The sequence below is a fragment of the Netta rufina genome (assembly GCF_964035555.1).
Source record: "Netta rufina genome assembly, chromosome: 19".
NCBI lineage: Eukaryota > Metazoa > Chordata > Aves > Anseriformes > Anatidae > Netta > Netta rufina.
Genome location: NC_140143.1, coordinates 9,933,242 through 9,957,392, shown reverse-complemented (window position 1 = coordinate 9,957,392; position 24,151 = coordinate 9,933,242). Strand labels below are relative to the sequence as shown.

The following is a 24,151-nucleotide window of genomic DNA, read 5'->3' as shown; positions in this document are numbered from 1 at the left end:
TACCAGTTCAGCTGCCTCGCTGTCTAAGACATTTTCAGACAAACATTTTTCTAAAGGATGCCCTTCAAAGATAATATTTTGGTTTTATTGCTCTTTAATAAACACAAGACATGCAAAGCCTTAATGCATCCTGTAAAAGATTATTATTTTAAAAAGCATCTAATTTCAGAACATAAAAATGAGTTTGAAGCTGAATCTACTCAGCTTGCTTTCAAATGCCATCACCTTTACGATGCTCTCTGAAGTTAAAACGGATTGTCATGTCTCCGTTACGAGCATCAACATAAATCTTGACCGTAATAAGAAACAAGTCTTAAAAGGAGGATTACAGGGACAGATTTTCATCTTCTAGAAGTCTGTTTTACTTCAAAAATTTACATAATCTATACAGATCCAGACAGAGTTAGCCTTTACAGTGACCTGAGAATACCAAAGCTCAGAGATTTGCAAACGTGTTTGGTTTAAAGTCAAAGCTTGTATTATTAAGCTGCTACAACTTTTATATTTCCATGCACGTGTCCCATTTGATTTCTTGTCCAAGTTTAATGATACTTTCAACATGCCTCGTGCTTTTTAATCTGAATGATGCACCTCATGATTTTGGTATTGAAAACTAACCTCTCCTTCGGTTTCCATGCAGATGTCATAAAAGCCAGAAGAAATGGATTACTGCCCAGGGCTGTGGTTTACTCCTTCGTTAAACAGCTTACGCTTCGAATCCTCTTAAAAAGTCACTTAGTGGTAAATGGCTATTCGACACTACAAATAAAAATGTTTTAAAGAATTTACTACAGCTTTCTATTCATACCAACGTTATAATCCCACTAGGGTACTGCTGGCGTTTGTGGTGCAATGGGGCTGGCCATTTCCCCCAGGAGTCATGGGCACCAGGGAGCAATCCGGATGTGGCACCTTCCCAAGAAGCGTGTCAGACACCCACCTGCTTAAAGCACAACAAATTTCAAGAGGAAAAAAAATAAAAATCCAACCATCAGCAATTGTGTACGGAAAAGATCTTTCAGGATAACTGACGAATGCCCCAGGAGCTGGCAGCATCGCTATGGCACATCCACGTTTGCTCATCCCACCCTAAATCAGGCGGATGACAGACTGGAAACCTCCTGAACACAGCAGGCATGCTTCCAAGAACCAGGCAGCGTACCTTGCGAGTGCCTAGAGCGATATCCAATCCAAACTGTGAGCGGAAATATTAGGAAAAAACAAGAAAGCATTTTAGGAGTAAGAATTTTAATCAGCATAAATCAACTCTCAACGACTCTCCCATTTCTTTCAGGATGTGACATGCGTTGGTTTTTGGTAAACTCAGGGTTGACACTAGTGAACAGCCTGCTTGACAAACATGAGCCCTGACAAATCTCAATGCTTCCTTCACCCCTTCCAAGGTCCAGCGAAGTCACGTGCAGAAAGAAGATGGATGCACCTTGAGTTCTGACATGCTGAATTCAGCTAGTTTCCATTCAAGATTACAACTCCTACGACGCCAGTATCTTCCTTGATTCCTACCGACTTCCCTTCAGCCTTCCCTCCATGCTCCCCTGAAAAGCTGAAGGAGGTGACTCAGAGAAGTGGGTTTGGCTTCGTAAAGGCACGCACGCAGGCTTTCCTGCTCTGTAGTTCAGTTTTGGGCCCCTCGCTACAAGAAGGACATGGAGGTGCTTGAGCGGGTGCAGAGAAGGGCGAAAAGCTGGTGAGGGGCCTGGAGAACAAGTCCTACGAGGAGCGGCTGAGGGAGCTGGGCTTGTTCAGCCTGGAGAAGAGGAGGCTCAGGGGTGACCTTATCGCTCTTTTTAGGTACCTCAAGGGAGGCTGCAGTGAGGTGGGGGTTGGCCTGTTCTCCCACGTGCCTGGTGACAGGACGAGGGGGAATGGGCTTAAGTTGAGCCAGGGGAGTTTTAGGTTAGATGTTAGGAAGAACTTCTTTACTGAAAGGGTTGTTAGACATTGGAACAGGCTGCCCAGGGAAGTGGTGGAGTCACCATCCCTGGAAGTCTTCAAAAGACGTTTAGATGTAGAGCTTAGGGATATGGTTTAGTGGAGGGCTGTTAGCGTTAGGTTGGAGGTTGGACTCGATGACCTTGAGGTCTCTTCCAACCTAGAAATTCTGTGATTCTGTGATTCTGTGATTCTGTAGCTTCCCAGGCTGCAAACTGCAGGACACGCAGCCTTATCTTAACCTCCAACACCACTGAACTCTCAAGACACTGTTGCAATTAAAAAATAAATACATACAATTCTGTGCTAACACCAAGAAATTGCAAAGTAAAGATATGAAGGTAGGGATCCTCTGCAAGTTGCATCCGCCCTGACCTGCTGACTCTGCTTCGGTGCCTTCAGAACTGGAAATGCCGGAGTAGTGACACCCCAGCAGATGACTGCTATTACACATGACGGGGAGTTTTCAAAAATGGAACCAAATCCATCTATCGGTGCCTCACTTATGTCAGAGAGAGCTTGATCAGGTTCTCAGTGACCTGCTACCCTGCCAATCCCAGAAGTGCTTTTCCAACGAAGTACTGACGGAGTGTGAAGGAAAAATCAAAAGAATTATGTCACTGCGGTACCCGTGCCAAACTACCAGGACAGTTAAATTCCCATAAATGCAACAAAAAAGGGATCAATGTGACCAAGGAAAGAAGGGGGGAAATACTTAAACCCTTCATGCAACTTTATCATCAGTCTTTCTACTACTACTACTAGTTATTGCATTGGTTACAGAGGCATTCATCCAAGCACACACTGCACATGCGTGCGTTTATACCAGACCCCTACTGAGACTGAAACAGTTGCTCTGAGCTTCCCTGTGTCCCCATGAAAAGAAGATTCCCTGGGACACCCACCTGCCCCCAAACCAGCTTTGGAAAGGCTTCACTGCAAAATCTCACAGCTTTGGGGAAAAAAATGAGTCAAAAGCAATGTAAGGTAAGGTAACATCTTGCCACCCACCTAAACAAGAACATTCCAAGTGCTTGCTCCAGCCCTCTGTGCCTTTGCCAACGCTACCAGGCAGCACTCTGCTAGTAGGCTTTGGGAAGCGCCTGGTGTAACGTGGGCAAAGCAGAGCAAGTCTTGGTACAAACAGCAGCAGCAGTCATGCAGAATTAAAGAGAGGGGACTTTTAGTGGTTTACTGCACATAAATCAAATCCAACGCTATGAAGACACAGAATAATCTGAATTCCTGGCATTTACATAATATTTCTCAACAATAGAGACTGAAAGGGAAAACCTGAGGATCATTCAATCGGAAAGGGACTGTTAGAATGCTCTGGGTTTGTGTTTCAATGAGCTATTCCCTAAAGAAATGGTACTGGGAGGCTGCATCAGGGAACCAGGAAACACTTTTCCTTAACCCTTGCGAGTCAAACTTCACGGTGCACTCGGAGTTTTTCGTGGAGCACAGGACTGGATTGCCACCACTGTCAGCAGCCTGACTCAAGGCAAGAAGAAAAGAACACAGTTTACATCACAAAAAGATGATGACACTTCAGTAATTATCTGATTGGGTTAGAATTTTATATTTGCATTACTAAAGAAACTCTTGTCAATTTGGAAAATGTCAAAACTTCTTTAAACACTGACAAATAATATTGACTAGTTATTTCCACTTTTCTGTTTCTAAGCTTAGAAAGGCAATAATACCACTATGGATCAAAAAGCCAGATAAATCTTATTAAGTACTACGTTTCCCTTTTGTCTGCTTCTCTCTCCACATTCCATCATTTCGGTCCTTTGAAATTCCTTTGTTCTGCCTGTGATCAGGGTTTCCAGGGGAAATCTGGCATTGGATCTAAAGGGAACCCCACACCACTGAAGTACTCCTGACAATTAATCATTTGGTAAATTATTTCTTTCCCCCTACCTCCCTTGCCTCTAGGATTTTCAGGGAACATTTCAGTACGGCGCTAACGAGACAAAACCTCCCGAAGCACCAAGATGAGGGCTACCTCGAGGGTTCATTCACGCGCCGGAGTAAAGCGGTGCTTGCAGAAACCACCCAAACGTTCCCGTCTGTCAGGCTGGTGTCTCAGAATAAGGATGGGATTTGTCTTTAGAGCCACCCTCAGACTGCACGTATCACCAAAAAGTATCCGTACGAAAGAGCTGCTTCAGCTAGGGAGAAGGAAAACAAAAAGGGCAGGGTGGCTTCCCCATCTGTGTCCTGGTGGCATGGAAGAAGCTGATGTCCCCTCAACCACATCTTAATTCATTCAGCTGCCCGCTGCCCCGTGCTTGTCTAGGGCATGAGCAGCTCACCAGTGAATGCAAGCAGTGAAAGAAGGTGAGCACCCAGCACTTACATGTTAACGAAATTACAAGCAATGGGACGGACTTATTTTGCACTCCTACTTATTCTGCACTCTCTTTATCAAATCCGGAAGCACACCAATCTGGAAAAAAGGGACATGGCATTAAAAACAGCTTCATACCCACTCCTTAGGCTTTGTTTGTTTTTTCTCCTTTTTTTTTTTTTCATATATATATATATGAAATGTAACACAGGGAAAAGAACCCAAATAAAACATTCTCATCTAAACGTTGCTAAAATCTGAAGCTTTATGCTAATGCATGAATACCACAGAGGGAGGCAAAGTAGTAAAAAACGATGTTGTTTTATTTATTTGCATTGCCTTTGTTGAAAATTATGCTTTGCTACAGGGGTCTAAGTGTCCCCGCTTGCCAGGGCCATGGGAAGCCATCCAGGATCTTCCAAAGCCTCTTCATGCGCAATAGTCACGCAATATGCATAGGAGGAGAGAGAATTTCTTCCAACAACGGTACGCATTAATTTATAACATTTATCCAAGATCCTTTATCAAGTTTCAGTTGTAGGTCAAATAATTTATGCTTCGGAAAGATAATCTCTGCATTTAAAATTTATCGTTCCTTCAGAGGTTGGTTCTCATTAGCGCTCATCATTTTCCCTGCTCATGAAATACATCTCCACGAGCCGAGCCGTTCCCACTCGATATCACGGATCCCTGCGCGCTAACTCGATCTAACTGCTGCAATTACCGATCATCTGACGGAGCCGTAAGTTATGATCCTCGATGACCGCTAATGAAGGCTGCCCAGCAGTTAAAATATCCGAGCAGCATATATCAGCACGCTTCGGAGCGCAAGATAGACTTCCAGTGTTGCACTCCTCGTGTATTTATCGTACGCTGTAAATTACATCGCGGGCTGCCTCCGACACGGCCCGTCCCGCGCTGCAGCCAGACACCAGGTTTTAATAACCACTCCTGACAATCTTTTGATCGCTGGGGGGGGCAGATGAAAGGCAAGGCCGCCTGCTGCAGGCAATCTGCTCAGTCAAAACAAAGGAAACTTCAGAGGGAGACAGAGATGCATCAGGTGTTAATCTCCACCGAGCGCGGTGCGGGCTGACTGACTCGCTCCCCGCTCCGAGCCGGGACCGGGGAGCTCCTGCAAGCGGGCGCACTCAGGATGCGGCAGGAAAGGAGAGGTGCTAACAGCTGGCCGTGAAACGCTTTGATTTGGGAACTCAAAGCCTCAGAAAGTCATTTTAGGGTCCTTCTAAATTACTTTAAACTGGTCACTCGACTATCTGATGTTTCAGACGTGCCGTATGGAACAAATCCTTCTTTTTTTTTTTTCCGTTGAGAACAAGTTCTCTTATTCAAAAAATGACAGCGTAATAATCTGCTAGAGGAAGAAGCAAGATATAAATATTCAGGGCACTTAAAGTGGAAAAAACAGAATATTGGAGAGATGACTTGGGAAAAACCTCCTGCATGGAGCAGAGGTGGGCTCAGTGATCTGGTAGAGGTCATCTCCACCAAGTTGGGTCTGAATGAGAGCATAATGAGTGAGTAATGCTGGTGGCATCATAAATCAAAGTTCTCACTACCTGCCCTCAGACACGTATTTGGTATGAAAAGTTTAGGCGTGAGGAGACAACACCAAAAAAACAGCCTTGGTTCGGGACTATGAAAGGAACGACTGCTGCTCTCTCTTTAGCGTTCAATTTCTTTGTGGGGAAATAAAGAGAAAGGTCTGGGGGACTGCGGGACTTCTGCAATTTCTCTTTGCTTCAGTAATCCAAGCGTCTCTCACTATCATTTTATGTGCATTACTTTAACCCTTGCTCTATTTTTTTCCTATCGCTTCAGTCCTTTTAAGAGATTTCTCTGTGGAGCTGTTCAGAAACCACAACAGCTCTGAAAGGAATACAACAACTAACGTCACATCACTTGAAATCATTCCTTCCAGGCACTGAAAGCAAATAGTTTACTCAATGTCTAGTCCAAAGTGAAACATTTTAACTTCAACGGTCAAAAATCTTGCAATAAACATCTCTCAGATGGGGAAACTTTGAAGCAAGAAGTTTTGCAGAGCATCTCATCACAGTATACCTAGAGTATTTACAAAGCTTTCATAAACAAATGAAGATGCAAGTGAAAAAGCCCAGTGCCGGCGAGACACATCCAAACCTCCCAGGTGCCTGCTCACTCACAAAAGCTGTTTCATGGGCTGGGGGAAGAAGGGCCGAGTTAATACTTAGAAAAAAAAAAAATCGGACACTGCGTCTAATTCACATAAAGTTATGGCTGTTACCGCTTGACAGCCCTGAAACAAAATGTGAAGCTGATGAGCAGAAGACTCCTCTCTGTCCTGGAAGCTGGCAGCACATCTCCCACCGCCTTCCTCCTCCCCACGGCGCACGTGTTTGGGATAACCGATTCCTCATGGGCTTTTTTCTTGCTTTTAAAAATGAATTACATTTTTAACTGGCCAAGCAAGCTAAAACAGTTACAGCCCATAGATCTTCAGAGAGGAGCAAGGTGTTGGACTCCACATGTTCCTTCGTAACATTTTCTTCAAAATTTAAAAAAAAAAAAAGCCACCCTCCTACTTACTTTTTCCTACTCCTTTCATCCAATTATGAGATGTTAAACAAAAAACTACATACACCAGGCATCCAGTCACCATCTGAGCACTGGACTACGAGCCCATCAGTGCAGCTCCCACTGATTATGTTCTTGTTTGGCCATCCTGGTACAAACTGTTCACCTGGTTTTGCCCATTTTCTTTCCTGGGCTCCAAGTACCGCTCATTAACCCATTTTTGCAAAAAGCAATTTTAAGAATATTGACTTCGGACCATCACTCCAGCAAACAATGGCATCATCTGCAGGCAACAGAGACACGAGCAAGGCTTCAAACCGCTGCTGGACTTACGAGCCTCCCAGAACGACCGCATTGTAGTTACCTGCACACCTTAATCACTGGTACTCCAGCAGGCTAGCAGTACTTCCTGCTCATATTCCCTCACAAAACTTGAGAGATTTACAAAAAGTCTATGAAGCAAGACAAAACCAGAGTATTTCCAGCACCGGTGGTATTGTCTTAACCAGTACAACAAGCACCTGTAATAAAAAATACTGAATCTGCTCACTGCAGTTGACATCCTCTAGAAGATGGTGCAGTAGTCACTTATCTAAGTAGGCTAATTAATTTTTTAGCATTTGTTCGGCTGCTTTTTGAATCAAGTCATTACAGAATAGCAAAATATCATCAGAAGTGAAGTCCACAACTCTCCCTCTGACAGCACAGAGGCAGGAGTGGATTACAAATGGCAGGAAAGGCTGCTCTGCTCTGATTTTGGTCTGTGGCCCGTCGCTGTGGTATCCCAGTGACTGTCACGGTTTGCATTAATACAGAAGATCACACTCAGGGTCCACAAGCTGGCAGCTGAACTCAGATCCTGCATTTGACTCAACTATTTTAACACTGAGCCCATCCTTCCTGCCCATTAAAGCTGCACTTCTAAGGGATCGCTGCTGTCAGGGGAGGCTGTTGTTAAAAGCGAACGCAGCCATCAGATCAGACCCCGAAGGGACAGGGATGTGAGCTGTCCTCGGATCTGTTCCCTCATCCTGATTAACACACTTACTACAGTTCTCATTTCTGGCTCTCCAACCTTCGCTACGACACTCAGTCCAGTCTGCTTCCTTTTCAAGGTGCTATCAGTCAAACCCGACCACATCGTTTTGGCTCTCAGTTACTAAATTCAAACCATTTTAAACATCCTGCTTTCATCTTTATAGCTCTCTCCCACTTTTTAACCGTGCTGCAGTTACAGAAGAATGTACTTGACATATAAAACGTGCACATGATTCTTTTAACATTTTAATGCCATGTATTGTGTTGTAAACATCTCTTCATGTTTTATCTCCTTCCCCATAAATCAGAGGCTAGTATCTTAGAAGTCTCAGAAATGACATGTTTTCTCCATAATATAAATGTAAGGCTCTACTCCTTGAAACCTGAGTCAGCTTTCAAAAACCATCAAAAAACAGAACTAGGAAACAGCAGCAGATTATCAGCTAAGTTAAAATTATTTTTTTCCCACTCTATTAGCACGACAGCATGATCATAATATGCAAACAGATATGTTAGGAGATAGGTCTTCACCAGGCTATCAGAAAGCCAACGTTTTGATTATTCTTTGTTGTCACTTCTGCAGAACACCGCTGAAGTGAAATACCTTCCTTTGTACCCAGACCAGTGAAGGATGCTGGAAGAGTCAGGAAAATAGACATTTAAAAAATAAGTGATATGCTAGGAATAATTATTTGGTTAATTCACAATTAACATGCAGTGTTTACTAGATTAAACCCCAAAACAGATTTCCATTTTCCTTACTGTAGCTGCAATTAGTAAGACTGATCTCTCATAATGAGATTTTCTGGTGCATTTGGCTGACTTAGCAGTGCTACAGTGAAAATGTGTCTCAATCTATTCCTTGGTAAATACATTAGTAATTTATTTTATTTTTTAAAATTAAAACCACTGTAAAATACTTATTCTTTTGAAAAGAAAGAACCCCAATCGAAAACACCTGTCCAAAATAATTTTAAGTTACTTCAATGCTGGAAAAAGAAAAAAGAAGAAAAAAGGAAAGCAGTTTTAGCAGGTGGGACTGAGAAGTGGTGACATGTTGTAGTACAATACTGAAGGGCTGGAGGATGTAACGCAGTGTTGCGTGATGTGGAAGAGAACGAGGGACCACTGGATTAGCACGCCACTAAAATGCTAGATGAGGTGAGAAGTACAACTCTGAAGTATTGTGATATAAAGGAGTGAGGCAGAGGCAGAACTGCTGGTAGAGGACAAGAGAAACAAAACACGATCTTTTCTTGGCACCTTCCAGCAGGAATTAACTCTCGCACAGGCCACAGCACGACGCTCGATTCTCAACACCCAAGATTCATTCTACGGAAAAACTCAAGGATTCTCCAATATTTATACACATCACCAGAATTCATACATTTTTCTACAGGCCTGTTTCTACCAAAATGCTGTCTAAACACGAATTACTCTTGCAATTTGGACACGAACATTTCTAGAATGACATCACGGTAGAACACGCACCACGTTACCTGCTAATGCAAGCCCAAATCAGGTATTTTTTCTCCGTATTTTTCAGGATATTTTCAAACGACATTTTCACTATCATTTATCAAAAATAAATATATAAATAAACATAGTTTCTTAAAAATCATTACCCAGTTTCAGAGAATTGTCATAAAAATATATTATTCCTACTTGCCACCAGAAAGCACAGCTAGAATTTATGTGAAGGGAACATGTCTGTAAATACATGCCTTTGGTTGATAAATATCCAAACTGCACTTCTATAAACAATGGAAAAACACGGTGCTGCTAACTCCCATCCTTTTTTATTATTGCTTAAGGACAGTGAAGGTGGAGTAAGAAGCTGCACTCCGGTAAATTGTTGTACCACGCTAGCTCTTGTGGTTAGGAGAAAAAGAAGTTTCAAGCATCACAGCAATCTGAAATCAATAGGGCAAGTGATAACTAAAAAATTATTTCAGACCAATTTCCTAAAGCAGCAAAGTATGGCTTCGTGGTCCCTCTGCCTGACTCCATGCAGCAGTTTGGAGCAAGCCAGCCGACTTCACCCCACGTTGACAGCGCTGACCCGGCCCCAGCTCCCTCCGGATCATTGTGATGTGATCGAGAGACGGAAAAAACAAAAAGAAGCCACAGAATTTGAACGTTTAGAAGTTTGTAACCACACTTCTCGAATATTGCAGAATCTCTATTACGTTTTCACAGGATCAAGTTCTTCACATCCTGTCCTAAATCACGGGGAGGAATCTGACACGATCAACGCCTTACCTTCCCACGGTATATTTGAGGGCTGTAAATTGCAAACGCAGATTTGTCAGGGAAATGAGGGGTGGGAAAGACGAGTTGCCCTTAAAGATGCACAGATTTATAGCATTATGGGAAGCGGAAAGACGGTTATCATATAAAAAGGTCCTTGAGGACCAGCAAGGAGCACCAAGGGAAACATGAGTCATGAGCTGCCAGGGAAGAGGATGTGCGCTGGGAGCAATGGACAGAGCAAAGTAGCAATAAAAGGAAGTTCCAAGTCAAATGTGCTCCTTCCCAAAGGTCAAGACAGATACCCGAGCTTACAGTATTTATTGAAAATTAAATTCCCAGCCAATTCAGACACAAACAGCACCAACAGCAACATCAGAAAATGGATAATCATCGACTGAAAGGGTCTATTGATAAACAAGGTCATAAACCACAGCTGTTTTCTTTTGCTTTGTTACCAACTCTGCTTTATTTTCCTTGATAAAGCCTTGAAGGTCTGCCTATACAGGCGAGTAACAAACTAAAGAAGAATGAGAGTGCAAATTTAAAGCACTCAGCCCTGCTTGTGCAAAAGAGTTTTACACTTCAAGAGGCTGCAGTAAGCCTCTCTTTAAGGGCACAGTAACAGCTGTTCCTATGGGGAGATAGCAGCGAATAAATCGTGAACTATGAACCCAAACACAAGGTTACTGCACTCTTAACTTTCCTTTCCCACCCCAGCAAGCCTCGAAAGCGCCAAACTCCAAATTATGGTGCAGGATTCCTGGTAATCCCAAGTGTCTCAAGAGTTTAAAAAACGCCAGTTTAAAAAGCAGCTCCCCAGAGGTTAAAAACCACATGCTTTTGAGACAAAACACAACATCAGGCAATGCGTAGAAGCTGAAGACAAAGAAAACCAGTTATTTGTGCATGAATATCACCTCGAGGAAGATATATCAGAATCTCAAGACAGACACGTTACACAAGAGTCTCTGAACAAGAAATAATTAATTCTCTTTTGAGTCTAGTAGTATCCATGTCAAAAGGGAAAGCAAATATGACAGTAAATACTTAAAAGCATTGACAGGTCATGAAACAAATTCTTAAATATTAAAAAACCAGCAGATAGAGAGGAAAAGCATCTCTCTGAAATTATATCAAAGCCAAGAAAGCTCCACCTCAGTTAGAACAGTTTCTTTATCCAGACCTCCTTTTGTGGAAAAATACGTGCAAATGTATACTTCTTTTCAAGGCTAAGTGTTGTCACCTAAATATTTCTATGGAATTCACAAAAATGCAGCATTCGTTCTGTTTTACAAAGAAAACAGACCTACAGTTATCTGCTGAGCCCAAGTCCAAGCTCAGTGAAAACAAACACCATCACCTGTGCTCACTTGAGCCTGAACAAGAGGTGTTCCTATGGGTGTGATCCCAAAGAGCACATCACTGCCAGCAACTGAGCTGTTAAGAGGCTTCAGCACAAAGAGCCTGCCCCAATCAGGGTGTCTCCGGGAGGCAGATCACAGCAAAGCTCCATGATCTGCTCCATCAGCAGTGTCCCAGGACTCAGGCCCCCACTGCCCAGGTGACTGCGACACCACAAAGGGCTATCAAAGGCACTGCCACTTTTTTCAGCTCGTATTTACAGCTTAAAGTGACCGTGGCTACCAATGCTTTGTAACTCCCTTCCACCCTGCGTGTTACCTGCTCAGCAGTTTGTCTCTCCTTTAGGACTAAAGAAGAGCATAAGAGCAACTTTGCTTCACAGCTGGATCGATTGCAGGAGAGCTGAGAGCTCAGCATCAAGCCCCGCGGGAACTCTCACACATGCAGGGAAGCTCAAGTCCAGGCACCTACAATGTTTGCAGCATGAGACACAGCTACCCCACAGCTGAGATTCCCAGTGTTTAACAAATGCACAGGAGATATCCTGATTCCAGACACACTAACCCCCCCGGTGCCCCACTCAGAGCACTGCTCCGAGCCTCCCCTCAGACAGACCCGACAAGGTCACGCAATAAAGCCCCCGAAGAGCCAGGCCCGTAAGGCTGGAGCCCTGCTGGCTCTGCTGGTACTCCAATTACACAGCTCTTCCTGTGTCATTTTCAGTGATCCATGCTCGGTATTATCAAGACAAACATTATTATTGGGAGGCTTAAAACCTCATCAGCTCAATTCTGAACAAACACGCTGTGCCCAGTGACTCTAATTCACCGACACGGCCCTTCCCTGGTGTCGGTTTTAGCGGCCCGGAGCTGGCTCTGTGGCTGCAGGCAGCGCACGCGATGCCGCCCGCTCGCTCCTGGCAGCGTTTCCAAAGGCAGCACAGCAGCAGCAGGGCAGCACTGACCTGATTGATGGAGTTGGCAGCGCAGGAAGCCAGTCCGGTTCCCAGCGAGGCGAGCAGGAAACAAGTCAGGTCAAAAGGGACCGGGGCCATGGCAAACCCAGCGGACGCCGTGCACACAACCAGAGCTGCAACACAAGAGCACAGGTCAGGGAATCAGCAAGAAACCATCTGCTTTATACATACCACTAGAGTCAAGGTTTTAAAACCCTGGAAGAACTACAGCACAGATTAACTTCTTACTAGTTTTTGGATCAAAGTAGCCCCAAGAACAGAGTACAGGGAGTGGCAACACTGCATAATGAAGGCAAAGACAGAAAGAACTGCCAGGGATGAGACACCCAGCAGCAACACAACTTAAGACAGAAGAGGTGAGAATAAAACTTATGCCACTGTATTCTCCATTTTGTGGATTGCTAAAGGATCAAACTGCCTCATACAACATGGACATGAGATACTTTCCCAGTAGCCCACATGCCATTGCAAAGTCTAACATGGAGGAGAAGAAACAGTAAGGAAAATCCTGAACCGAGAGAGAGAAATTCTATCAAATTATAGAAGAAACTTCAGCAGGGAAGAAAAACAAAAACAACAAAAGAGGAAAATAAGGCTATGCAGATATACCTGGTGAAGCCAATAACTTCACTGTAAAAGCATCCGCTCGCACTGTTTCCGTTTGATATGCCCACTTCAGGCAGAAGGTACAATCACACCACCACATGGACTTCACAACACCTAATCCACTCAAATTTGGAAGTCTTTAACAAAAATCCACTTCAGTTTTGTCATCCAAAATTATAACTTTAGTATAGTGCTGCTAATCACATCTTTAAAAAGAAAGTTACCCTAATCTCAATCCTAATACTGCAATTACCCAAATAATAGGTTACATGAAACTTGCATTTGGCAAGAAATGCTATAAAATAAAAATTTCTTATACTATAAAAGTCAGGACTTACTGAGTTTCTTGCTCATGACCTTGAAACTGACAATTGAAAATTAATAGTTATTAAATAATTTTAAAATGTCTTGTGTGTAATTACATGTTCCAGACCTCAAATTAAAAGTATGCATCAAAGAATCAAAATGTTCTCATCTTCCTGATTCCTGCAAAGCCTCCTATGTGTCTAAAGTTATGTGACAAATAAATAACCTTTGCTGACTGAAAATATCTGGATTATCTGCTGGGTAGTGTTACTGGAGATGGAAGAACTAAATGTCACGGCAGAGACCTGTCACAAGGATGTACATGCAAAGCACTCGTTTCAAGAGCTGCGCCTACATAAGGACCTTAGCATTTAATCATAAAAAGACAGTGAAGATGACATGCTGCTCAGCAAAACTTTCCGCTAAGTATTAGAATCTGTTGGCAGATGAATATTATTATAATAATGTATTTCACATTGTCATAAACGTAACTTATTTAGCCTGGTTATGGATTCTCAGGGTGCTGCACGGACGGCTGTGACACAAGTCTCCAAGAGCACAAGGTTTATACCACGCTAAGCCCACGGCTTCACCTCCCGTGACAGCACCTGGCTCTCACTGTGGCTCCTTCAGCTGCTTCCAAAACACCTCGAACCTGCACGGAGCCTTACCATTACCTGCTGACATGCAAACGATGATCATTGCCAAAAGGCTGGACCCCAGCTATTCAGAACTCAGGGACAGAGCATCCTGGTTTCAAACTTTGACCCTTCTTCATTGAGAATAATCAAGAAATAATTTCAAGATTATAATTCCAAGGAAACATGAAATTCCTTGGTTTACAGCTGATAGAGTTAAAGAATACACTCAAAGAGGATGGTGAAACAGTGGTGTTTGCATTTCTAAGAATGATTACATTCATCTTTTGGCATAATAAATCACCCTTCCACTTCTAGACAAGAGTTTAATTAAAACTTATCTTAGGGAGCACTTTATGCCAATTTATTATGGGAAAACACCAACTCATTTACTGAAGAAGAGAGGTGGAGCAGATTGGCAAACAGTCTACGTAACCTTACCATCACAGTGACCTCAAAGAAATCCTAATACAGCATAGCTACAGCACTAATTAAAGTCCCCATTGATTTCTCTGGATTAATTTCAGCCCGTCATTTCAGAGTGACTTAGCAGGATCTCGTTAAGAAAGGCCAGAGTACATCCTCTTACTTATCCAATTGAAAGAGGTATTTTGGGTTGCTTGGCAGTGCTCTCAACACAAGGTTTTCCCTGCTTGTCTCATCACCCTGCAATTCAAATGCGACATGTTAAGAGTAAGTAGGAAAACGTTCCCTTTGGATTGGGAAGTTTATTTGCTTTTGCTGGGGAAGCAATAATTTACTCTTCTACTTTTTTCATGGAGGAAAAGTGTATTTAATTGAAATCACATCAAGGGAATGAGCTCATAGATTGTTTGTTTTTTAATCCCTGTTAGTTTAGTGCTTTTGGGGTCAAATTCACTTCACCTTATTATAGAAAAATGGAATTGATCCTTTCAAGATTTGTTGATGAGAGCTGGCATTATCTTCAAAAAGAAGCCAGGATTTAAACTTATGATCTCAACCTAAACCTAATTTTATGTCTTTTAAACATCTTTAGCTTTAACAGAAATTAAGAAGGGGCATTTGTCTACAATTTCAATGTCAATGAAAAAGAAAATGCTAATGCACTGGTGGGGGGGGGGCGAGTGAATAATGGCATTTCCAGCATAAGAACACGTTTGAAAGGACCACAGTGCATAGTATGCTTTGCATTTCTGTTCGGCTTCATTGTAATCTGCCTTTATAAATCTTTATTTGTACCGTGCGAATCACCACACTGTATTTTGGTTACCTCCTATTAGAAAGTAGCCAAGCCAAAGTCGATGGGAAGAAACCCAAAGCAAACCACTTCAGCTTTACATTTCCTTTCTGTTCCCGTACTGATGATGTATCAGTGCATATGGAAGAACAAAAGCAATTGTGTTCCTATTTTAATTTAAGAAGCAATTTTACCGTTTTATTACAAGTGTTTTTGTATTCCTGTAAAGGAAACTGGTTTTCCAAGAGCTGATAGAACTTCTCTTCCTGAGTTTCCACTCTTTGCTTTCAGGAAAGCCAAGTACAGCCTCAGCATCGGTGCTGTGGGTCTGACAAAGGTTTTCTTTGTAAACTTGGGTTTGTCTGGGGTAGGTGCATCTCAGTTTTGTTGCAGATTCTAACCTGCACACTGAAGACGGCCAAACTCCTGAAGCAAATTTAAATTTGGGACAGTAATTGGAAGCAAGTCTTCACATAACCTCATATAAAATTCAAGTGCAGTAACACAAACACAGCAAACAGCAATAATCTCTTCTACTGATGAAGAATTTTAAAATGCTTTGCAAAAAAATAAACTGTAATAATAGTTTGTTTTTCTTTCATTAGTTTTCTTTGTAGCATGGAAAACAAATTGCTAGAAAACGATCACTGTGAAGCTTTGTCTCTTTGATAGGATAATAGTTACTGATTTAATAACCACAAAATGAGAACTACTTTGACAGACCTATAAAATATGTTTAGGACTGGAGAATGCACGGAGACTAGTAACAATCTATACAAGGAACGCTGATAAATCTTTGTCAAAGTTTCTGGCTATATTAAAGCCACAATTTAAAAGAATAAATTGTGCTCTCAGCTGAAGTGGAAATGTACTGGAACTCCAAGCAAATGGAATTTTTTTTCACTAGAGCAGCTGTTAGCAGATTTTTGCCCATGCACACACAAGCACCTTATTTAGTGATTGATGCCACATTACTTAGCAGTTCAGCAACACTCAGAGTCATTATGCAAAGCTGGATAACCATCATCTTCATTTCCCAAACACGCAATGGACGCAGGGATGAGGCAGGGTGTTAATGATCACACTGCAAGCCAGTAGCAAATGTCTCACGCTTCTCATTTCCACTTCAATACGTTTGTGCTAGATGATCACCAGAGCACAGACAAATTCAGACATAAGCAATACAGCTGATGAACTTGGGTTGTTTTCTGGTAAAGAAAATAGGATTATTCTCTTAAAAGTGTGCATAAGAAAAATACCCTAATTTTAGTCTCCAACCCTGAAAATGCTCACAAATAATGTTTGTCCATTTTTCAAAATTTAAATATAGCTCAGTACATCCATGATGTAGAAGCTATCGATATTTTTGCAGCACGCAGTCTCTGCTCCTAGGACGCTGTCTGACATTGTCTAGCCACATCAGAGAGCGGTTCCGACTGGACAGGATTTCAGGCGATCGCCAAGTCCAACCTCGTGCAGAAATGAGGATCAGTGCTGAATTTAGGCCGGGTCCCTCAGGACTTTTTCATCTCCAGGGACAGAAATTTCACATCATCTCTGGACAACCTGCTCCGAAGTTTGACTGTCGTCATTGCAAAACCGCTTTTCCCTTAGGTTAAGTCAGAACCTCCCCTGATACAATTTAAGAAACATTTTTCTCTATGCCAAGATTCACAGCAAAGAAAAAAATGAGGACAATCCTCTTTTCTTCCAATCCTCTTTTTAAAAGAATTTTGGCATCTGACTGGAGAATGTCCAAATCCTTCTTCCTGTGGAAGAAGCTACTAACGATCAGATAGCAGCAGAACCACACACAAATTTTTACCTTGAAAACAAAGGTCAAATAAATTCGTGGGCCTCCTCAGAGAACTGATTCCACCAGTCCTGGGATTCAGCCTGTAAACTACACAACACTTTGGCAAGGAAAAAGCTTTAAAAAAAAAAAAAAAAAGGTTTGATTCTGATCTGACCATGGTAAATCCTGGAATGACTCTATTAAAGATGACAAATGACTCCAGATTTACTGAGGTATAAACACCCCAGGCTGGCCTATTTTAGCTCTCTCCTAAGGCTGATCATGACAAGAGCAGAGAGAATTTACTCCCAACTATTCTTGCATAACACTAACAGGATTCTGGGCTGAAACCTCAGAGAGCTAGATATAACCAAACAACGTTTCACATCCTCAGTGAGAGATACACAGAAAAACAAACTTTGGAGAAAGTTTCCAGATTTCATAGTGCTTAGAGAAACAGCAATACACTTCAATTGAAGCTAAAGGGGGGTTTGTTATATACACCATGAAGCTTTTCAGCAGAGGACACTAACACACTGCAGCAGGTCGCACAGGGAAGCTGTATATTTTTTGCCTTGGATGGTTTTTAGAACAAACAGAACACCACGAAGTCAGGGATGATATGCCTAAGGTTGGTCCTGCCTTGTGGAAAAATAGATTAAACGACCTCCTAAGTGTCACCTTGAGGTCCCTGTGATTCTGTGGATGCTGCACGTGTGAAACCAAAGCAAGCCACCCAGCACAGAGGTCTCTCCAATGAGATCTGAAACAAGGCTTCAGTAATCAGAACAGAAAAGAATATTCATCACACTTTAGCAGATTAACTGTTGAACTGTATTTTCGAAAAATACTACCAAAACTCTAAAGTGGCTTCAAAGGTTTGGAAGTTACAAGTCCTTTGCAATGAGGTGATGTAAAAGAATATAAAGATTTTGGGTGAAAGATTGCAACTTTGCATAGGATCTCTGGATAAACAGCAACCAGTTAACTAACAACTGTGTATAAACAAGAATCATTAGATGCAAATTAATACATTTATGAAGACATCTGAAAATGTTCAGTGTAGTATATTAAAATACAGGACAAGGAAAGACAGGGAAATGCCCACAACATGTGGACATTAATGTGCCTTTCTTCAAGAAACTCAAGGTTTGTGTTACAGTAGCCACAAGGAGAAACGAGAGTTGGAATTCAGCTCTTACAGGCACAGCAGAGAGAGAAAAGCTAAAGACACAGTCCCTTCCTCAGCGAGCTTGCAATTTAGATGAGGAAAACTACAGCAGTTCAGAAATTAGCAATTAAGTTTACACCTACACATCCACTTCCCAGACGTGTGCTACATAACGTGCTGTGCCTCTGGCTGGTCATTGTCACCACAAGTCCAATGCCCAGGGCATCCTTCAGTGCACGAGCAACAACGACAGGATGGTCACAAACCGTAGCAAAGCAGCCAGAGAGAACACCCAGCACTCTGCACATCGTGCCTTCGCTGCGCTTCCCCCAGACCAAACCCTGGCGTTTCTTTCCTGGGTTTTTCCACACAGCTCATCTTAGTATTTATCTGTGATCACTGCAAAAGCACGAAGTTTAAGAAGATGAGACCGCCTGATATTCTTAACGATGTGTATGCGTTACAAATTACTAGGATTTCCTCCTATCACCATACCTCACAATTCCTTTTCCTATTTTCAACTACACATGAACTTTGGGATAAAGTTGAAGACAATAACATTTATAATTCTGAAGACTTATTAGGCAGATGCATTAGACTTCCAAGCGCCAGGATGGCAAGATGCAGCTGTTCAGGCAGCAGCCGACAGAGAAAGCAAAGGATGGAAATCGAACCTGAAAAGGTGGATTATGCAAAAAGTAATTAAAAAAATCCCTTATCATTTTTTATAGCAAAAGAATATAAACAGTTTTTTTTTTTTCGCTCTTCTGTTGGAAAGTCATAAGAGCTATAGTTTACATGAAGCAGGAGGGTACGGTAATAGCTAAACTCATTTCCTTTCAAAGGTGAATTGCAGTTCAGAATACAAACAAACATCTCTTTGCTTCAGCAGCGGGAAGAGAAGAGGGCATGAGGAAGTCTCATTTTAGCATAATGCACAGTTTGTTTTTTTGTTATTTTATACCCTAAAAAGTATAAATAAAGAGCCTGCCAAAATAAACACATAGGATATGAGATCTATCAGAACTTCATGGGTGGAAGGAATTGAGTTGCGTGTCATTTGTAGAATAAAAGTGACCTCAGAGAATCTATTTTTTCTTTAGTAAAATAAATAAATAAATCAAAGAACGACACCACCATGCTCTTTACAGAATTTGTATTTTTCCACGATTGCACAGCTTGGAAAAAGAGCTCAGTCTACTTCCTTGCTCTGCACACTGCACCGAGTATTTTTCCTGCTCGCCTCCTACACTGTCCTACGACCGAAAAGACCAACAGAGCTCCCTCCTGCAAACCCCTCTTCATCCAAAATCCAACTCACACTTTTACACTTTCTAATTTCAATACAATCTCCCTGCCCAATACATACAGATTGCACCAAGAAGAGGGATTCACTTTTTTCTGTATCTCTAGACCTTCTCAACAGAAGCAGAGTTTATCACCTTGGCTCAAGAACAGCACATCTGAGAACACACTTGTACAAAACAGGCAGTCTTGAACCAAATGAAATTCCGTAACCTTTGCCTTCTACAGCTTTCTGGTAACACTATGCCTTAAAAACAGAGTGGTGCTTTCTTGCCTGCAATGTTGTTTTTTCCATTTCAACAAGAGCTACTAGAAGCCGTTCAGAATTTTGGCACCAACAGTGAGGCCACACGAAGAAAGTAACACATAAAATCATTTTCCCCAGAAAAAGATACTCATCCATCTTGGTGAAGTTCTTCAAACTCCTGTTTTGAGAAGCAACAATAATGGTCAGATGTGGTACTGAGCTTACCCATAAGGACTATCAGCAAATTTAACACATCTAAAGCTTTTAAAACAAGAGCTGATTCTCTCCCTTTCTCCACCTTTCTCTTTCTCCTCACCCCATTTAAACTGATCACTTAATCACAGAACTTTAACTTTTTATTTCTGGATCTATTGAGTTTTCTTAATTTAATTCTATTTCAATAACCAGCATAAGCTTCAAGCTTACATAAAAGAGGCACTTAAATAAAATCACCTAGTTGAAAATATGCCAAAAGAGTTAATTGTTCATACAGCACTTAGACATTATACTACAGAAACAAAATGCTGCTAAAAACTTAACAGCATAAGGAGGGAAACCAGGTCAGCTCCACACAAAGAGAAGAGGCAATAATTTTGGTTGTACGCATCACAAAGCTGTTGCAAACTTGGGAGTGCAATAATTCTGATAACTGATAAATGTGCCAGTAAGAGTTTTATATGCCTAAATTTGAAATTATCAAGGCTAATAAATAAAAGGGAATCATTAAAGTATCAAAAAAATATATTTTTTTCATACATCAAGTCTACTAACTCAGCTCTTCACCAGCACAAAATAAATACATCTTGATTTTTTTTAAATAACAAGGAGGAACATTTGGACATACAGACAAGATTGGTTTTGCAAGTCCAAAACATGAGATGTCTCACCAACACTAAGAACTAGAAGGCTTGTTTATTTAAGAAAAAATTAAATGACCATTGTACACTGCATGAGGCCAGTACAATTTTTCCAGGGAAAACAAAGAGGGAAAACATATACACTGCAAGACAAAAGTTTCAGAAAGCAAACTGAATTCAGGATTTTTATTATAAAAGGTTGTTAAAGCAAAGAATAACAGTTTTATTACTGATTTTTTTTTTTTAACTAGAAAAATTCACTCACTGGAGAGAGCACCACAGCAGGGACTTCAAATAATTGTACTTCTGTTCTTGGCCCTGATACTGACAAAATCTAAGTCTTCGGTCAGATCATTACAGCTTCCTTAGACATAAAGCATACTTAACACTACTGCTTGGCAAAGAAACAATTTCTAGCTGTTATGTATTACTATTAGAATAAAGGGAATGTAGTTAGGCTGCAAAGCAATTGCTTAAACTGCTGGTTGGAAGGTACAACTCTGTTAACAGCTATAGAATTATACTTTCAGAAACTAATTGGTCATACCTGAAACTTCTCCTTCATAAACTTTGAAATTATTACGCTTATCTTTTGTTGGTTTTCCAAATATGAATTTGAAAAGAAGCAGTGTTAAAATGAAAGGTAATTAAGACAGAATGTTGGTAAACTTAAGCAAAAAGGTTTTAACTTAATGCAAGGTTTATAAAATCTCTTCCTGTTCCAGTTTTACCTCAAAGTATTTTTTTTTGTACAAGCTCTTGATTATGATCCCCCAAAAGCTAACTGACAATATAGTGCAAGCAATGATGATTCTAAACAATTTAATAGGCAAAGAAATAACTTTTATAAAACTCTTTTTTTTTCCAACACACATTTGATGGAATTGACCCAGGTACTTTGTGTCACCGAAGCAGGAATTATCACGCAAAAACACACCTGTACCATTAGCACGTTAGACAAGTCTTAATATCAGAATACACAGAATACACAGAAATGAAAAAACAACCAGTAGTACCTGTAAGCTTAATTTTGGACAAACGTGCCAAAATTCCTGGCAAATCATCCAGCCGTAGCTTCATTTCTTTCCATTGTCTTTCTTCTTTGGATTCTGCTCTTAGTGGTGTGGCTGAGCCTTCAATTTCCGCAGCTAACTTCATTTCTTTCAGCTCATTTATGTTTGATGTCTTAGACAAAGGTTGATGAACAGGAGAAATTGGTATAATCTTGTGTATAACTTTCTTTTCTTGATCCAATTGTTGACTCTCACGAAAAGGAGATGCAACTGAATCTGACTTAGGTTTTGCTCGTTGGCTGAGGTCTTTGTTGTACTGTGTTACATACTAAATAGAACAATAAATTTTAAGATGATTAGCTAAGAAGATGTTTTCATCCATTTTATGTTGTTATTAATACCAAAACTATTGCTACATTAGTCTTCTTATCAGGTTTACTTTACTATAACAGGTTTACTATCGTGACATGACTGAGTTAGCCTTCTTTCAAACATTTATTTCATGCACAGAAAGTTTCTGAAGTTGGACAACATACAACAAAGGCAGTTTTCCATTTCACAACTGCCTCAATGGCATTTACGTAACCTTGAAGAATTGTTTTTGGACAAAATGTAACTTCCCTTGTAGTTTTGACAGCAAACTTTACTTAATTCATCTTCAAAACTACCAGGCAATATCACTTGATTTATAAGTGATTAATTCAACCGTAAACAAGCAGGTACGCATAGATCCATAACAACTCCAATCTCCAAAAACAGGAACTCAACTTTTTGCATCTTTATAAGATTTACGTGATTTTCGTACTAGCACTTTAATGAATAATAAAAGTAGTTTAATTTCACGTTTCCCAGCAGGACATGAGCACTCCACTTCAAAGGCACAGAAGGCTCCACGAGGAAGAGGACACGCTGAGTACAAGGCATTACCTGTGCTGCAGCGGCCTTCCTCCAACCTCATCTGTTTCAGATCCCATGTGCTTAACTCTGATGCAACGCACAAAAGGAGATGCTTGGACTTGCCTCAGCTTGCCAGATAGGAAATTTGTTTTTTCAACCAATCTCCAGTTTGACTTGCCACATGAGGCAAAGTTAATCAAGGAATGAGAAACACGGGATAAGCACACTCCTTGACTTACCATTCGTTTGAGAAAGTTAAAGTATTGAAACGTGATCAATCTGTCATTGGCTACTCGGCACAGATGCACAAACTGGCATGGTACTTGCCGTATTCCTGTTTTCTTCAAGTGCCAAATAAATAAACCTATTTAAAGAAAAAAGGAGAACATCAGGTTCCGGCTCTGCCCCTGGATTTGCTTGTAATTCAGCCTCCAGCACCTGTTGTCTGTTGGGACGTGACACCACCGCAAATGGGAACCTGGACAGGGGGAGCCACATTTGTGGAGTCCTACTGAAGAAACCGAAAGTGCAGGTTGCTCTAATGATTTGCAGTTTTTCTTCCTAATTTCCCAGCTCCCCACAGACATGCTTTTTTAAGCTTCTCTTCCTCCTCCACGACCCCACAGCTCTCTCAAGTGCGTGCATCTCGGCCACACAGCATGAGCAGCGCTTAAAGGAAGCAGCTGCCACAGGGCTGCAAGATCACACCAAGGCCACCCGTGCCTGATATGACACCCATGCTCCTTTATTTTATTTTAAGAAAACACCGCTACAAACCAACCACCCCACGACACCACCCGGCCCCGAAGGGCACCCTCAGCCCCAGCACGCCCCACCGGGGACATCCCTCATGGGAGCCGGCCATGCCCGGGGACACCCGGCGTGCGCTCCCCACCCTCCTCCCTGCCAAAACCGGCCGGCCCCGCTGCCCCCAGAGCCACCCCAGCACCGGCCCGGCCCGCGGTACCTGCCAGCGCCCGGGGCGGGCTGCAGCGGCGGGCGGCGCTCATGGCGCTGCGCTGCTCCCGCCGCCCTCTCCCCTCAGCTCCTGGGCGCCGCCATCTTGCGCGCCCCGACCCCGGGACGCCATCCGGGTCGGCGCTTCCGCCGGCGGCTGAGGGGAGCCCGGCCCTGGGGACGGGAGGGGAGCGGGGACCGAACATTGCTGACCCCCGGCTGCCAAAAAACAGCCCAGATCCCTGCCGGGGTACACAATCGGCTTGTTTCTGGCGCTGGTTATTAAAATATTAACATTTCTTTTTTTTTTTTTTTTTTTTTTTTTCCTGCATCGCAGCGTTTTTATTAAAATTCGCGGGCTTAGCGCGCTGGCAGTGACAGGAGGAGGGTGCCGGGGGAGGGGGGAGGTCACAAAATACTTGTGAAACAACCGAGTAAGGGTTAATTTAAAAGGTAAATGTGGCAGACAGGTCGGTGAGGACACGGAGTCTCATTCCCCAAACTACCCAGGTATTAAAGCTCCCACGGCTTGGTTAAAAACAAACAACAAAAACACTTGTATTCATCTGCCAAGGCCACTTGGAAATTGGGATTAGTTTTCTAACCCGCTCGGTTTCAGTTACAT

The 24,151-nt window shown here is 42.0% G+C and overlaps 1 protein-coding gene across 1 annotated transcript in view; it reads right to left on the bottom strand.

The window, feature by feature from the left end:
- COX10 (cytochrome c oxidase assembly factor heme A:farnesyltransferase COX10) overlaps nt 1-23,664 on the bottom strand; it is a 101,353-nt gene extending 77,689 nt beyond the window's left edge. The window contains exons 1-4 of the mRNA XM_084298554.1: nt 23,537-23,664; nt 22,809-22,933; nt 21,676-22,000; nt 12,504-12,628 (exon numbers count right to left, since the gene is read on the bottom strand). Coding sequence (XP_084154680.1) covers nt 12,504-12,628; nt 21,676-22,000; nt 22,809-22,933; nt 23,537-23,579 — 618 coding nt within the window. The 5' untranslated portion in view covers nt 23,580-23,664. The remainder of the gene's footprint in view (nt 1-12,503; nt 12,629-21,675; nt 22,001-22,808; nt 22,934-23,536) is intronic.
- Between the last annotated feature and the right edge of the window lie 487 nt (nt 23,665-24,151).